The sequence below is a fragment of the Melanerpes formicivorus genome, unplaced genomic scaffold (assembly GCF_026170545.1).
Source record: "Melanerpes formicivorus ecotype bairdi unplaced genomic scaffold, bMelFor1.0.p_v2 SCAF_6, whole genome shotgun sequence".
NCBI classification, from domain to species: Eukaryota; Metazoa; Chordata; class Aves; order Piciformes; family Picidae; genus Melanerpes; species Melanerpes formicivorus.
Window position 1 is genome coordinate 11900110 of NW_027142358.1, and position 15637 is coordinate 11915746.

General features: G+C 40.1%; 1 protein-coding gene across 7 annotated transcripts in view; it reads left to right on the forward strand.

Moving 5' to 3' along the window:
• The window catches only part of PANK1 (pantothenate kinase 1), a 46604-nt gene extending 41699 nt beyond the window's left edge, over positions 1 to 4905 (forward strand). For all 7 annotated transcript variants that reach the window (XM_068139725.1, XM_068139728.1, XM_068139727.1 and 4 more), the window contains 2 exons: positions 2675 to 2800; positions 3420 to 4905. In XM_068139725.1, coding sequence (XP_067995826.1) covers positions 2675 to 2800; positions 3420 to 3479 — 186 coding nt within the window. In that variant the 3' untranslated portion in view covers positions 3480 to 4905. The remainder of the gene's footprint in view (positions 1 to 2674; positions 2801 to 3419) is intronic.
• Positions 4906 to 15637: the final 10732 nt, after the last annotated feature.

Here is a 15637-nt window from a genome sequence, read left to right on the forward strand (position 1 = left end):
CTCACCAAGCTTGATCAATGAAAAGCCCAAATGAGAGCTTAATCAGTTGAATATACTTTTGTGGAGTTCATGTGTATTAAATTAGGTTTATGGTGAAGCTCACTTTCAGATTCTTTGAATAAATCAGTTTGTGCCCTGAAGCACAAGATTTGATAAGTTGGTGGTTTGTTGTTGTTTTTAATTGTGTGGGGCTTTTTGTGCTTTTTTTTTTTTCCCCAGATTTTCTTTGTTCCCCAATTATTGCAGTTTTAATATTGTGTGGAAAACGACTTGCATATGTGCAGGGGAAAAATGAATCTGGGGAATAAATGAAATATTTTGTCTGCAGAACTTCAAAGCAAAGTTTCCTTGCGCAGAATTGGCAGTGGGGCAGAAAAATTCCATAGTCTGGAACCATTTCTCTATACATTGTTTGAAACAGTCTGTCCTAGGCTCAGCAGAACTGCATCAAAGAAACCAATCTCCCTGGTTTATAATTTTCTTACTAGCAGAACATGTAAGTTGCAGCTGTATGAGGCTACTTGCAAAAATATGGAGGCTTTATAATTACATTTTTGATGTAGATTCCTCAACTCAATTATATTGGCAAATTTTTGTATATATTGCATTGAAGCTATAGTATAGCTTTCAACTGCAGGGCAGTTGAATGATTTAGCAAGATCCCAGAGAGTACAAAAAAAAAAGTGCATGCCTTTTGAAGGATGCTGCATTCTGGTTAGCTTGAGTAAGCATTTCCTCACCATTCCTTCATCAGTTTAAGACTTCCTGTCTTTCAGTAGTAAACAATTTGAAAACTATCAAGACTCCCTCAAGAGCATTTAAGAGAGCTTAAAAGTCAGTGCTTTCCAGGTCCTGAAAATTGGTGGGTTTAGTTCAAAAGTCCAGGATACAACCTTAACATAATTTTTAAGGCAAGGAATATTGGAAAATAAAACTGATGTGAAATTTGCATGTCAATATACACTGCAATTCTAGTAGATGTGACTGGTATTTTTAGATTAAAATTGTCAGTGTTGTTTTTATTTGTACTTGGTGCTAGGCACTACTTGCTTGAATTTCTGGTAACAGTTGCTTTGTGTGTGTGTATATGCAGTCAAAAAAGTAATTTTGTGAAAATGGTATTAAAATGCAGATTCTGACCAATTTAATGGTACTCCATTTACAGGAAATGAGTTACATATTTGTCTCCCCTTTGTCAAAAATCTCTCGAGAGACAAAACTGCTTTGTCAGAAGATTCAGAGTGCTCTTGGCCATGTTTAATAGCAGCTCTTTGGAATTTGAGAAGTTCTTATTTTCAGCCATATGAGTTCCTAAGAATGAGTATGAATGCAAGGTGATGCAACTGCAGAGTCTGAAGGAGTAGATATTTATAAACCACTTGAGTTACTTATATAAAGTTTTGTGTCAACGTGCTTGGTTTGAGGACATTCAGACACGTAACTCAGTCATCAGAGACTGGATGAATGAATTATTGCATCTGGATATCAGCACTCTTCATGTTGAGTATTCAAGTGAGGATATTCTGTCATGTCTGGTACTGTGCACATGAAATACCACAGAGAAGTGTGGTCTGTAGTGAAGTAATTGCTGCAGAGCCAGATGTTGGGCTTTACAGAGCTGTATGAATGTAGAGAAGTAATGCTTAGTGCTTCTACCCCTATGCTGATTTTTGCTGGTAATTCTCAGCAGAGGACACTAGAAGATACTTTACTAAGGCTCCTTCAAGACTCATGTAAAAGTTAGGTCTACAGGATTTGACCTCCTACTCAATGCTCTAGACCATTTCTGGTGTATGGTGAACATCATATGGTACAGCTATTCAAAATGCAAGTACAGAAGCATTGCAGGCAAATGCAATGGGCAAACCCAGGCTTGATAAGATAGTTACAGGGCATTGTTTAAGCACCAGAAATAAGCAACATGCAAACAAGGGGAGTCTGTGGCTTTCTTGCTGACACTAGTGCTATCTGTTCAAAATTCTTAAGGTTCTGTATGAAAACTGAGTTCAAGTGAGCTTTGAAACAAAGGAATGCAATGCATGCCAAGTGGCGTGTTGGCTGCATTTCAATTGCTTTTTGAAAATGGAAGCACAGTTTAGATAATAAATAATGAAGGATGCTTATTCCCATCTCTACATCTCTTAACATAATCCTTTTCAGGTACCCTTCAGAGGTTCTCACTCTGGTTTAATAATCACAGTGATCTCTAGGGTTGCTTCATCTAACAAACTGAGGGCGGGGAAGATGTCTTCAGTGCAGCCACATCATATACAATTAAAAGGAAAAAAAAAAAGGCAAAACCAACCAATCTCCAGAAAACAACAAACAAGATCAAGAACAAAAAAGCCCAAAACACCAAAAAACCCAAATCTGCCAACCAGCAAAATGCTGTTCATGCTAGGGAAGTCTTGGGACTGTTAAGAACATGTTGAGACTGATAGCACAGATGATGAATTTCTTTGGAAGAAAATGTCCTCTTTTTTCTCTTTCCCCTTTCAACGTCTCTGTTTAGCAGTCTGTAACTGCAATTACTGGTTTTAACTTTTCAGTCTGGAGAATTTAAATGTAACCCAAAATTCTCATTACACTTTAGTGGAGGGAAATGTACTTACTGAATGAGGCAAAATAGTATATCTAAATATAATTTTTCCTGGTCTGCTTTTCAATTTTGCAGAACATAGACAAGGTGGTGTTTGTTGGCAACTTCCTCAGAATTAATATGATATCTATGAAGGTACTAGCATATGCTATGGATTATTGGTCCAAGGGACAGCTGAAAGCTCTGTTTTTGGAACATGAGGTAAGGAAATACGTATTGAACTTTCATTTGTAAGTACCAAAATCTTGTGGTTCTTCATTTGGTGAACTTAACAGGGAGAATTTCAATGCCATTGCTTTGAAGTGAAAGCACAAAGCAAGTTCTGCATAAATATAACTCTACATTTGTTCAAGAATGCTCTTTCCCTGTTAACACTCTTGTTTCATCTTGTGATACTTGTTGCTAAGCTTTGCACATCTTAGTTTTGCTTTCTATTCCTTTGCATCATTTTGCTATATAAACCTGAACTAGAATTAATCTTGGTAATAAACATGATTTTGAGGTGGCTGTCAGAGGGATGTGTTCATAATGGAAATGATGCTTCAATTCAGCACCATTGTAGTGGTTTCTATAATTTCTACTTTTTTGAACAGTTTTGGAGAACTGTGTAAGACTTCTCCCAGTATAAGGCCTCTTCTTGGACCTAATCAAGATCATGTTAAATCTGTTAATTCAGATACAGCAAATACTTTCTACATCAGGGACAATCTTATAAGAAAAGTCTTTTAATTGGCTTAATGACAGTGAAGACTACATGCTTATGCTTATGTTTTATTCTGAAATAGAATTGATTTTTGGTTTGCTTTTGCTGTGTTTAAAGGGTTATTTTGGAGCTGTTGGGGCTCTTCTAGAATTGCTTAAAATGACAGATGATCAGTGATGAAGCTGCTTGAAGAGATTCCTACTGCAGATGCTGCTGGATAAGAGTGAAAGCCACTACAAGGATGGAAATGAAGCCATTACGGTAGTTCTACCTGCTGGATTTGTAAATAATTCAAAAACCTTTTAGCTGATCTTTAACTTCTGGGTTTTGAGCTTATACTTCAGAATTCATACTGGGAATAATGAGATTTTTTTCTGTACACTGTATTTTTTAGGGGAAAAAAATGTGCAAAGTGGCCAAACACAGATTTTATGAATTTATTTTAAAAGTAGATACTGTTTAATGTCAGACCTGCAAGATGAGGCATCTGCTTTTCTTCTGGGGTTTACTGATTAGTGTGGTAATTTTAACTTCATTTAGTAATCACTCTAGGAGATTTTTTTATCTTATTTTCATGACATTTCATGATTTGTTCTTGGTTTCAAATGAAACTACAAAGCTGATGCATTTTAATGTGAAACGAGTTACCGATTATGTTTTGCTTTTGGTTTTTTGCCTTTCCTCATTAGATGGGACACTTTTTTTTTTAATTTAATACCCCTCAGCCCCTTCAGAAAAAAATGTAAATTTGCAAGCTTTCTGTGACTACATGGGTTTCTTGGCAAGACTGCCAGAAAACCTGGCAAGGGGGTTAAGTTTTCAGTAGTCAAGATTGCAGCAGGAACAGACTGCTAACTGATTTTGTAAGACTAATTCTCCTCCATATTAAAAATTCAAAAGAAGATGTGAACTAACATTTCAGTTACTGACCTGATGTTGAAAATCTCTGATCTATTTGAGGAATTGTGTACTACAGATGTTGTGTATGTGGTACATACTTGGCATTAGATGACAGAGGGAGGAGGTCGTTTTCATTTATTTGAAGACTTTTCTGTAGTCTGAAACTTTTAAGTTGACCTTAATCAAAACCAACTGATAATTGCATTATGCAAAGCTCTGTTTCTAAAACTAGACAAATACTGCCTAATGTTTTCTCTGGTTTTCAGCTGAAGATAACTTTCTCTCCAGGACACTTAAAATATGAGTGTTTATTCCAATAAAGTATTTTCTAACCTGTTTTGATTTGTGGACTGCTCTAGATTTAATTGTTTTCCAGTTGAATTGAGACCCCTTTGAAATCTATGTACTTAGATTGCTGCATAGCCTTGCTTTTCTTGGGCACCGTGAAGGCTCACATGAAAACCAGTCCATAAATTATTTTGACTTTAAAATCTGTATGTGATGTCACATAATGTGAAGAGCTCAGCAGAGGAGCAGTGTAAAATTCAGACACTTGTATTCTCCAGTATATTTTTGGAAGGGGGTTTATTTCACCTTTTGAGTAGTCATTAATTTCTGTATCTCCCAATTGTTGAAATAAATTAATATTAAAACTGCAGTGTTAACTCGACTGATGGAAATAAAGACCACTACTGTTTTGACACTTCTAGTGTATCTGTGCAATTATTTATTGAAATTAATGATGTGTAATATGTAACACTGGTTTGTAGCACACATGACTAGTTATTTCTATAGTAATTCTCTGCAGTTTGACTTCTGGAGTTTGTTTGGGTTTTTTTTTTCACTCTTCTTTACATTGCTTTGGTATTTGAAGCTTAGAATCACAGAATTGTCAGGGCTGGAAGGGACCTCAAGGATCATCTAGTTCCAATCCCCCTGCCTTGGGCAGGGGCACTTCACTCTAGATCAGATTGCTCAGAGCCACATCCAGGCTGGCCTTAAAAACCTCCAGGGATGGGGCTTCCACCACCTCCCTGGGCAACCTATTCCAGTGTCTCACCACCCTCATGGGGAAGAGCTTCCTCCTAACCTCAAATCTGAATCTACCCATTCTAGTTTTGTTCCATTCCCCCTAGTCCTATCACTCCCTGACATCCTAAACTTTTAGTCCCTCACCAGCTTTCTCATAGGCCCCCTTTAAGATACTGGAAGGTCTCCTTGAAGCCTTCTCCTCTCCAGGCTTGAATAGCCCAGACTTTCTCAGTCTGTCTCCATAGGAGAGGTGCTCCAGCCCTCTGATCATCCTTGTGGCCCTTCTCTGGACACATTGCAGCACGTCCATATCATTCCTGCAACAGGGGCTCCAGAACTGGACACAGTACTCCAGGTGGGGTCTCACCAGAGCAGAGTAGAGAGGCAGAATGACCTCCCTTGACCTGCTGGCTATGCTTCTCTTAATGCAGCTCAGAATAGATGTTTGGCTTTCTGGGCTGCAGGTGCACACTGATGGCTCACATTGAGCTTCTTGTCCACCAGTACCTTCAAGTCCTTTCTTCAGGGCTCCTCTCAAGCCAGTCACTGCCCAGCCTATATTGGTGCTTGGGATTGCCCTGGCTAAACTACAGCATGAGGCAATTGCCATGTTGTAGTTGATATTTCATGTAATCCTTATCTTGAGGTATATGCAGGCAGTTCTGTTCAGTGCCTCTAATTGTTCTTGAGCAAAATGCAGCTTTTATGAAGCTTATTTGCCAAGTTTTGCCTGCCACCAAAGATTGTGGTGAGGTTTTTATGAGGAAGACTTCAGAATGTTTAAAGGTAACTGCACTTAATTATGATGAACAGTAGAGGGAAGCATAACATCAACAATCTAAATAAGCCTTGTTAAAGCAGTGGAACTCAGAGGAATTTGTGGAGTTGGTTGGTTTCAGAGGAGCTAATATTATTTTCTTTTATCTCTGTGGTCAGTTTTTGAAGGGATTATCTATCATTTAGATGTTCTTGCATTCTAAGCATTTATAGTTGCCTAAAGTCTTCTTTAGAATGTGAACTAAACAAATGGAAATCCTCTAATCCTAAAAAAAAAATGCAGAATTTGAGCCTAGAGCAAGACATTCAGAAAAATATATATATGAACTATGCAAGATGCACAAATTGAGGCTGTGTGGTTGAAGAAGGAAAGCAAAATTCTTGCAGCCCTAATGTTAGCTGTAAGATTCCAGGGGCTGTCAGGTAAGTGATCACAGCAGTTCTAAGAGAAGCACAAGTTAAAACATGAGCTTCAAAATACTAATTTGAAATCGAAAATGCTTAAAGGGTAAGTTGCCCCAGTTTAAAGACTGTAAGAAGAATAGTCTGAAGTGAATCCTCACAAATGAGCACATTTGGGGAAAATAACCATCACACTAAATATGTTGGAGAGTTATGAGAAGCCACTAAGTAGGAGAAGCTGGAAGGCAGAGTACGGGGGAGGAGAACCTCTCTAGACTTGCAGAATGTGCTTTTCTTTCTTGATGCCCTTGGCCCTCCTGTCTGCAAGGGCATATTGCTGTCCCATGGATAACTTTCTCACATGTACCTCTTCCATAATTAAGATGCTGGACAAATGGCAGAGTAATTGATTTCTAGCCCCGTTCCAATATTTTTGCTGTAAGGAAGCACTTTGCAGAATCACTGTCATGCATTTTTCTGATTGTATTTTGTATCCAGTTGCTGTCTACAGTCCACTTGATGGGAGGGTTCTTTGTCTTCCTTCATCATCCAGAAGTATCCAAAGACTCTGAAAACACTCTTGCCTGACTACATAGGTGAACCTCTACTCTAAGTTTGAGCACACCAAGCTTGGAGTTACGCTGAGAGCCTAGAAATACCCAGATCATTGGATCATTTTGGTTTAGGAATGAAGAAGGGTGAAGACTTTGCAGATTTAATATGTATTGAAAGCACTTGTTTCAGTATAAATTGATTAATAGGGCTGTTTTAATCTGGTTTCTTTTTCTGAGGCATGTTAAGGTAATTATTAGGGTAAGTAGGAGCAGAATGATTTGGGTTCTCTGTTCTCAGTTGTGGTGGCTTGTGATAGGATCTTATTCTTTTGGACTCAAACATTTGATGTTGTTACTTCCCAATTGTTAACAGTTTGACAAAAGTTTGCATCCCATAGAAAAAATGGTCTGTATTTTAAAGTTACGGTTTTTAGGCTAAACTACTGGGGGAAAGTTGTTAATGCTTGCTGGTGAGAGATGACTGTTTACTTGATGAGGTTCGATAGAGAAGAGTAGCATGGAGTACATGGGGACAGTACAAGTTGGGTGTTTGCAGTGCATTCCAACCTCACCAAAGCTGTCCTGGTGTTTCACTGTTATCAGTGCTTATATTCCCATTAGACTGTCACAAGATACTTGAAAGTAATTTTTGGCAGGATACTGCAAAATTTTAGAGATGGAAAAACCGTATGAGGTTGAACTGGTGACAAAAAAAACATGCACCATTGTTTCCAGTCAGAGGAGTTCTGCTGGGATCTGTTTTAAAAGTACAAGGTGGCTTTGAATTTTGCATTTGTTTTGTGTCTTGCTGTTTCTCAGTACCTGGGCAGTAGAGGACATCTGTTTTCTAGGATATCCTGGGAAATAAATGGTGGTTTAAACCTAAAAACCTTATCAATTAAGTATTACAGTTCCTGATTGGATCTTATTAGTTGCATGATTATTGGTGTATCTGGAGAAAAACAGGACTGTGAAGTAAGAGTCTGTTTTTTGAACCTCCCCCTTCTACCTTCCCCTCCAAAATCCCAACAAAAGGCACTCGGAGAAACAAGATAAATGAGTAAGAAAAGCTGAGGCTTATAAGGGGTAAGGGATCAAGCTACTGAGCTTGGGGAAGTGCCACAGCAGCATGACCTTTAGAGGTTTCGGGGATAGCATGAGCAAGGTGGGAAGCGACACTGTAGGGTAAGCAATACGATAGTTAGCTCAACCAGTGAGAGAATGGCAAGCAGTTCTAATTGAGATGTAAAGGAAGGGTTCAGCTAGGGAGTCATGAGCTAGAGGAGTTAATGGTTAACAGTTGGGCGAAGCACCGCTGTGTGAAGCACCCAGCCATGGGTGGTGAAACCATAGATCTCTAGTGGCAGGTATGCTCTCTAGGTGCTGGCAATAGCCTGAATAGCCTGGTCTTAAACATTGCTTGCCTCGGGAAGTGAGACACAGTAGGGGATGTACTGGCCTCTCAATTATTTTTCCTTCTCCCTGCCCCCCTTCAAAACTATTACATTGGCAGAAACACAGCTCTTTTCTGCTGGCCTTCAGCAGTTTGCTTTGTTGTATGCAGCTGTGCAAAACAGCTGGCTGCAGCAAGGGGTTGGCAGCCTCCTGCAGCTTCTCCTGAGGTAAACCCCAAGCTGCTTACAAATGCTTTGGTCCTGCATGTTTTATCTCTAAACACTGTAGATGCAACTATGAAGCACCCATTTAATGTTATGGTTTAAGACAATGAAGGAAGACAAATGGCATCCTGTTGTACTTAGAACAGCTATGTGTCACTCCATGTTCCTAAGTGGTTTTGTTTATTTTGTTGTGATGATCAGGACACTTCTAGCTTCAGCTGTATCTTTCAAAGTTGACAATTACACTGCTACCCAGCTTTTTGGATGAATGTCCCCTCTGTCTCTGCAAGTGTAAAAGTTAGAGCAAATCTGAACATCATGCCTAGTACAAAGCAGAATTTAACCAATTCTTTGATGTACCAAAGCAGATTTGGCAATGCATATACTGGGTTGAGTTTGACTTCTGTTACTGAGATCTCCATTTATGCCCATCCATGAGGATGTGGCCTCAGCTAACCTTGTTACCTCTTTCTTACAGAATATGTTAAGAGATTTTTTTTTTTCTAGGTGGTATGCTTTTTTGTTTGTTTGTTTAGATTCTTCTGTCTTGGTCTAAATTATTTACTGCCTTGAAAGCATCAAGGAGCAGTGCTGCTTAAAGCAAGGAAGAGCTTCATCAAGAAGAGGCAGCAGTCTAACAATGCAGGATATTATTGCAGTAGAGACATGAGTGCTTCAAGCAATGAGATGGTGTGGCTGCTGGTAGGTTGACACTCGGGGGTTTTGTGATTGGGGTTTTGTTTTGCGCTCCTATGTGTTAGCCAGTTGCACAAAAACAAAATGATTGGTCTCTGTTTATAGGAGTTCCTAATGTAAATGCTAGGTTGGGTGGAAGTGGGAATGCATGTGTGCCAGTAAGGATAAGAAAGTGAATGCCTCAAGCCCATAGGAAAAATGTCCTGATCAAAATGTTCTTTCACGCAAGCTTTTGTAACAGTTGCATCAGTTGGGAGACTGAAATCAAAGCATTGTTGTGTTAAGTCAGTAAATCATTGCCAACTGGCAGATGTAATACTGTGTTGACATAGTAGTATCAAGAGAAGTATCAAGAAGAAGAAGGTCAAGGGAGGTGATTCTCCCCCTCCACTCTGATGAGACCCCACATGGAGTACTTTGTCCAATTCTGGAGCCCCTATTACAAGAAGGATCTGGACATGCTGGAATGTGTCCAGAGAAGGGCCATGAGGATGATCAGAGTGCAGGAGCTCCTCTCCTATGGAGACAGACTGAGGGAGTTGGGGCTGTTCAGTCTGGAGAAGAGAAGGCTCCGAGGAGACCTTACTGTGGCCTTCCAGTGTCTGAAGGGGGCCTACGAGAAAGCTGGGGAGGGACTTTCTAGGGTGTCAGGTAGTGATAGGACTAGGGAGAATGGAACAAAAATAGAAATGGGTAGATTCAGATTGGATGTTAGGAAGAAGTTCTTCCCCATGAGGGTGGTGAGACACTGGAACAGGTTGCCCAGGGAGGTGGTGGAAGCCCCATCCCTGGAGAATTTTAAGGCCAGGCTGGATGTGACTCTGAGCAATCTGATCTAGTGTGAGGTGTCCCTGTCCATGGCAGCGGGGTTGGAACTAGATGATCTTTGAGGTCCCTTCCAGCCCTAACAATTCTATGATTCTATTTTGATCCACTCTGCTGAATCTAGTCTCTCTGTCCTCCCACTGGCATTATCCCATCAATATCCTGTCAGCATACCCATAGCCCGGAGTGCCACAGAGGCAGCATGGTAAACATGGTCTGTGAACATCTGGTTTGTAAAATGGGGTAATACAATGGGGGCAAGGCAGATAAAGCTGTTAGAAGCTTCTCCCCTGAGAAGACTGCATAAGCTTCACCTAGAGACTGAAATAAAAAAAAAAAAATACTACTGGAATTGTTTTGGACAGTGGGAATGCTCTCCTGTATTTGAAAATTATTTTTACTCTTTTTGTATTTTTTAAAATGAACTGTAAAATAATGCATATTAATTCAAAACAACTGAACCATTTTCTATTTTCAAAGCTAGCTAAATGAATCACACAATGCTGAATGTGATTAAACACGTAAGTTCCTTTTAGAAGAATGTTTTGTTTTGAACAACCTCACTCCTAGTGTTATTTGAATAAGGAAACAAATACAGGCTGTTCTTATGTCTCAAGCATGGAGCATGCTGTTACCCAGCTAGCATTCAGCATATTGCACTTGGCTACAACAGGCTGTACACATACAAAAAATCAGAACTATTTACAAGCTAAGCCAAAATCCCTCCCAGATTTCCCAGTGTTGTAGTAGCTTTTAGCTTAGAAAGTAAGTTATCTCTTCTCTTCAAATACAGCAGGTATGAAGTCTTCTTTCCAGCAGATTTGCCTGTAAAGTGTGGCACTCCCTATGTATCACTGGTTTGCCTTTTCATTGAGTTGGGAAGAGTGGTGCAAGGGAAATTAAAGCTGCTTTCTCATCATGACTGCAGACTGACCCATAACCCTATCTCACAATTTCTGTTACTTGACTATTAAGAGTTTAATTTCTAACCTGCCATACAACCTATACCTGTTCTGTTTCTCTTACCTGAAAGAGTTATAAAATCATCTTTGTCAGATTTCCATGAATCTCTGCTTCACAGCATTATGGGAATCTTTTAAGTTTCTTTTTATACACGTTACTGTAAAGTTCTCAGATACCAACCCTGGAATTGTAAGTGCCTTTATCAACAGGAAAAGAGCTGTTATATCACCCTGTGGAGTCCATTGTCTACCGGTATGAAAACATTATGGAAGTCTATTTTTCTTCTTCTGGAGATCATTACACTTGGCAATTGAAATGAGTTCCTGAAAGTAAGAGAAAAACTATGAGTTTGCTAACCAATTTGCATTTTAGTCCCTGACCATTCCATCTACCCTACTGTGGTAGGAAGGCAATGGTGTATGACTATCAACTCAGTAATGTATAGCCACAAGAAAATCCCAACAAAACACAAAATAACAACAACAAAAAAACCCAAACACAAAACCCCCAAACAACCAAGCAAAAAAATCTGTCTCTATAAACAACCATCAAATGACTGTGCCTAAAAACATACAAGCAAAGTACCTTGATTAGTGAAAGATCACTCAAGCTTGAATGAGAAATCTGTCAATGAAGAAACCAGTTTCTGTGCCTAGTCATAAAATTAGCAGCATTGGTCTTACAGCAGTTGAATACTAGATAGGACCATTTCACATCTCTTCACTGATTTAAATCTCATGTCTTGAGCAGGTAAATTTAGGCTCCAAGGCTCTATGCAGTCTCTATTCATCACCCAAGAAGTTGTATCCAGTCCTACCTGAAAGTATGCTTGTACACACGTGCCAATATGGCAGTCCCTTATGCTTTGCAGGCCCACAGCGAAGTTTTGAGACCTCATACAGGATCTGGGTGGTTTTGCAGCATGAAAACCTGGTGGGAAGGTGGGTTGGCTTGTACTGATCTGATAGCCCTTACAGGGGTGATGCATCGAACCTGCTCCTACCAAACAGTACCAGTGGCACAAAGAAGGGTAAGGCACTGTAATTTCCCCATCATATGGCATGGCCAGAATGATTTCAGCCCTACCCCCTTCCCTCAGGCCAGTGTGGTACCCAGGTGTGTGAGCACAGGCACAAGCCAGCCTGCACCTGCACCCTTCTGCCCACCTCTGGGTACCTCACTGCTCCCAGGTGAAGCCTGTCTCCTAAATGTACTTCTCATTTCAAGGGTCTGTTTGATTTCTGTACTGAAAATAACTCGCTGAGAACCCATGAGGCACCTTGCTTTGCTACTGCTGTCTGGGTGGAGGGAACTGAACCATCTCAGCACCATAATGGTGGCAGCTTGTCTGGCTTTGCCAGCATGAGGCTGATGCCAAAATGCAAGGTCACAAAGAGTCATCGTAGTATTTAACGCAGTATCTTGCTATGCATTGCAGATAATTTCTGATGTACTTTCTAGCTGGTTCTGGTTTAGGTCTCTGTCCACACATGCCTAACTCTCAGAGAAAAAAAGCAAACACATGCCTTGCACACATAGAGAATTAAAAAAAGAAGAAAGAAAAAAAAAAAAAAACAGCTTGAGGGTTGTGTTGCATAAGTGCCCCTGGAACTAATCTGGTACATCTCCAAATAAAACAGAAATCTTTGATGCTTGGAACTTTCTCTCTGGCTGAAATGACAACAGTTTCTTTTTGTTAACTCTGTAAATGTTTGCTGTAGATATTACCAATAGGCACATTTTATTTAAAGGAGTATATTAAAGTGTAAAATAAACTTTAGCCTATGAACACAACAGCCTGTGAATACAAATACAACAATTAGGTTGTAAAAACTGAATTGAAAGTGATCCTTGCTGTTAAGCTGTGTATTTCTCAGGTGAGCTGGAGGGAAAAAACACCCTCACCTGGGACAGGTGAGGACCTCTCCCTGAAAGTCCCAGCAGTCAGCAAGTACCAGCTGGAGTTTCGTTTTAGGTATGGCCAATTCTTGTTAAGTGTGTGGTTTTCTGTGTTGTGGAGTTATGGAGAATTGATAGTAGTTTACCATCTTTTACTTGGCATCATGCACTGGTTTGGAGAACAGAATAAAGAGCCTGCTCTGTCTTAAGGCTTTGAACCTTGGCTTTTTAGCTTGTGTGCTTTCTCAACAGCTGGTATAGGTGAGGGTGTTGATGAGCAAGATTTGACTTCTAACACTAACTCTACAGAAGAGCACAGCAAGCCATACTTGTCATCTAGCAGGTAGAACAGAAACACAATGCATGATAAGTTGTAGAGCCATTGACATAGCTAGTTCTTCTGGAGGAACATTCCTTTATGGACTGAAAGCTTCAGGTGCACAGTTAAGTGGATATGGCAGAGAGACTAGAATGACTGTACAAAGGTTTGTTTCCAAAAAAACTAATCAAAATTTATTATTCCCATGCTGTGAAAAATTCCAACATGTAATTATTTTTCTTCCTGTTGTGAAATGAAATTTAGACAATTTGAAAACTTCCTTTTTCCACTAATAAAGCCTGATAGCAGGAAGCCTAGCAGGCTACCCAGAAAAAAGGCATGTGACAGGCAAGATTTAGTTTTCTTTTTTAAGCTGCTGCCTTTATAGAGCCACAGAAAGACATTTCCATAGAACATTTGTTTTAGTCAATGTGTGTTTTCTAGTGAGAAATTGTTACACTGGAAAATTCTGACTACTTAGAGTTCTGAACTTTGTAAAATATAGACATTGAAATAATGTCCAAAAAGCTTATTGCATGTGCTCAGACAGGTAGGAACAAAGCTTGCCTTCACCTTCACAAAGGAACAAGTGATAAGCAAGTATTTTACATCCTTGTCTTAGAGTCAGCAAGACATGGACTGTAGCTGTAGAGGGGTAGCCAAAGGAACCACAGTTTCTCCAGCCTGGGATGTCTCTGGCTTAATTTCCAGGGATGCTGGGGCGGGGGGGTTGCATCCCTTTGGCTATAGGGTGCTGAAGGTTGTAGATCCTTATGTCACTGACCAGATCTGGAAATGTTACATGGTGGTCGAGGCCCCATCCCTGGAGGTGTTTAAGACCAGGCTGGACGAGGCTCTGGCCAGCCTGATCTAGTGTGGGGTGTCCCTGCCCATGGCAGGGGGGTTGGAACTAGATGATCCTTGTGGTCCCTTCCAACCCTGAATGATACTATGATCATGCTATTACAGTACAGCCTGTACTGGTGGCTGGCTGTATCAGGAAAATGGAGGAAATGGTAAGAGAAACGAGGGTAGTGGGGTTTTCAGTTTACCACAGATAATTGTATATAAAGATTCTATTAAAGAACATACTTTAAGAATATATATGCATAGAAAGGCCATTCATCAACTGTACTATGTACCTAGCCATTCTTCAAACTCTAAAAGCATTTTCCTTACCTATTAAATTCCATAGTATTACACTTTGTGATTATTTATGTGGTTTGGAAAGTGTAAAGGAGCATACAGGAATTATTCTTGTTTCCATAAGGACCAAACCAATCCCCTTCCTAGACATGTTGTCTTTGCCTGGTCAGATGAGGGGATGTACTCCTCTGATATCAGGAATACAGTAGCTCTAAAGAAATGGCATGTATAGTCCTGCAGTCCTGGAGGGACTAAAGTCATTACAGGTGCTAGCTGGAGCAGTACAATGGATCTTTTGTCTGGTGTTAACAGCTGAAACTTGCTTGAGGAGTTAAGAGTGTTGTTATAGTATTGCTCCAGAGAATCAAACGAAGTCAAGGATAATGTTTTGGTGATACCTAGCATGTGATACTTCAGTGCTGAAAATAACTTTCAAATTTAAATAGCACAAAAGTGTAGTTTAAAGTTGTTTCAGTGCCAATGGCTGGATCAGCAGAGTATGAGCAGTGTTACTGCCTCTATGTTTATATTCATGGTGTAGTTCTGTGATTCTCTGACCACATCCTTTTGACACCAGAGGGAAGAAAGCATCACCCGTTGTTAACCTGGACATCAAGATGTCATCAGACAACACAGATAACCACTGCCATTCCCATCACTGAGGGGGAGTTGCCATAAAGGTGCTGCCAACCAGAGCTGCAGAGGAAGTTTGCTGCTTCCCTGGTCTTTTGGATGGATGCACAGGTCATCTTGTAGTACAAACAAAGCTTTTTGTAATTACGTTTGTAGAGTATTTTGGCATGGAGAATCTTCCAACATGAAGCACAGTTTAATCCAGGTAAGGTTATAAATCTTTCCAAGAACTCTATTTACACAACTGTAAAAAAAACAAAAACAGAAAGACACAAACTCAAAATCTCACCAGGAAGGTAAAAGATACACTTTTTTTTTCTTTTTCAAGAACAACTTTTTGTTGTCCACAGAAGTGATGGGGAAAACCAAGCCCCTTTCCTCTACACCTGCTGTTAACTACCCCATCACGGGAAAGGGAGTTCTTGTGCTAGGGAAGCTGTGCTCTAGGTGAGGGCTGCTCAGCACACAGGTTCAACCCTGCAGGGTGCAGAAGGAGGAGGAAGCACTTGTAGACCAGTCTCTCCTAGGTATCTTGTGCCACTGTCCTGTACAGAGTAGCTCTGTTACCTG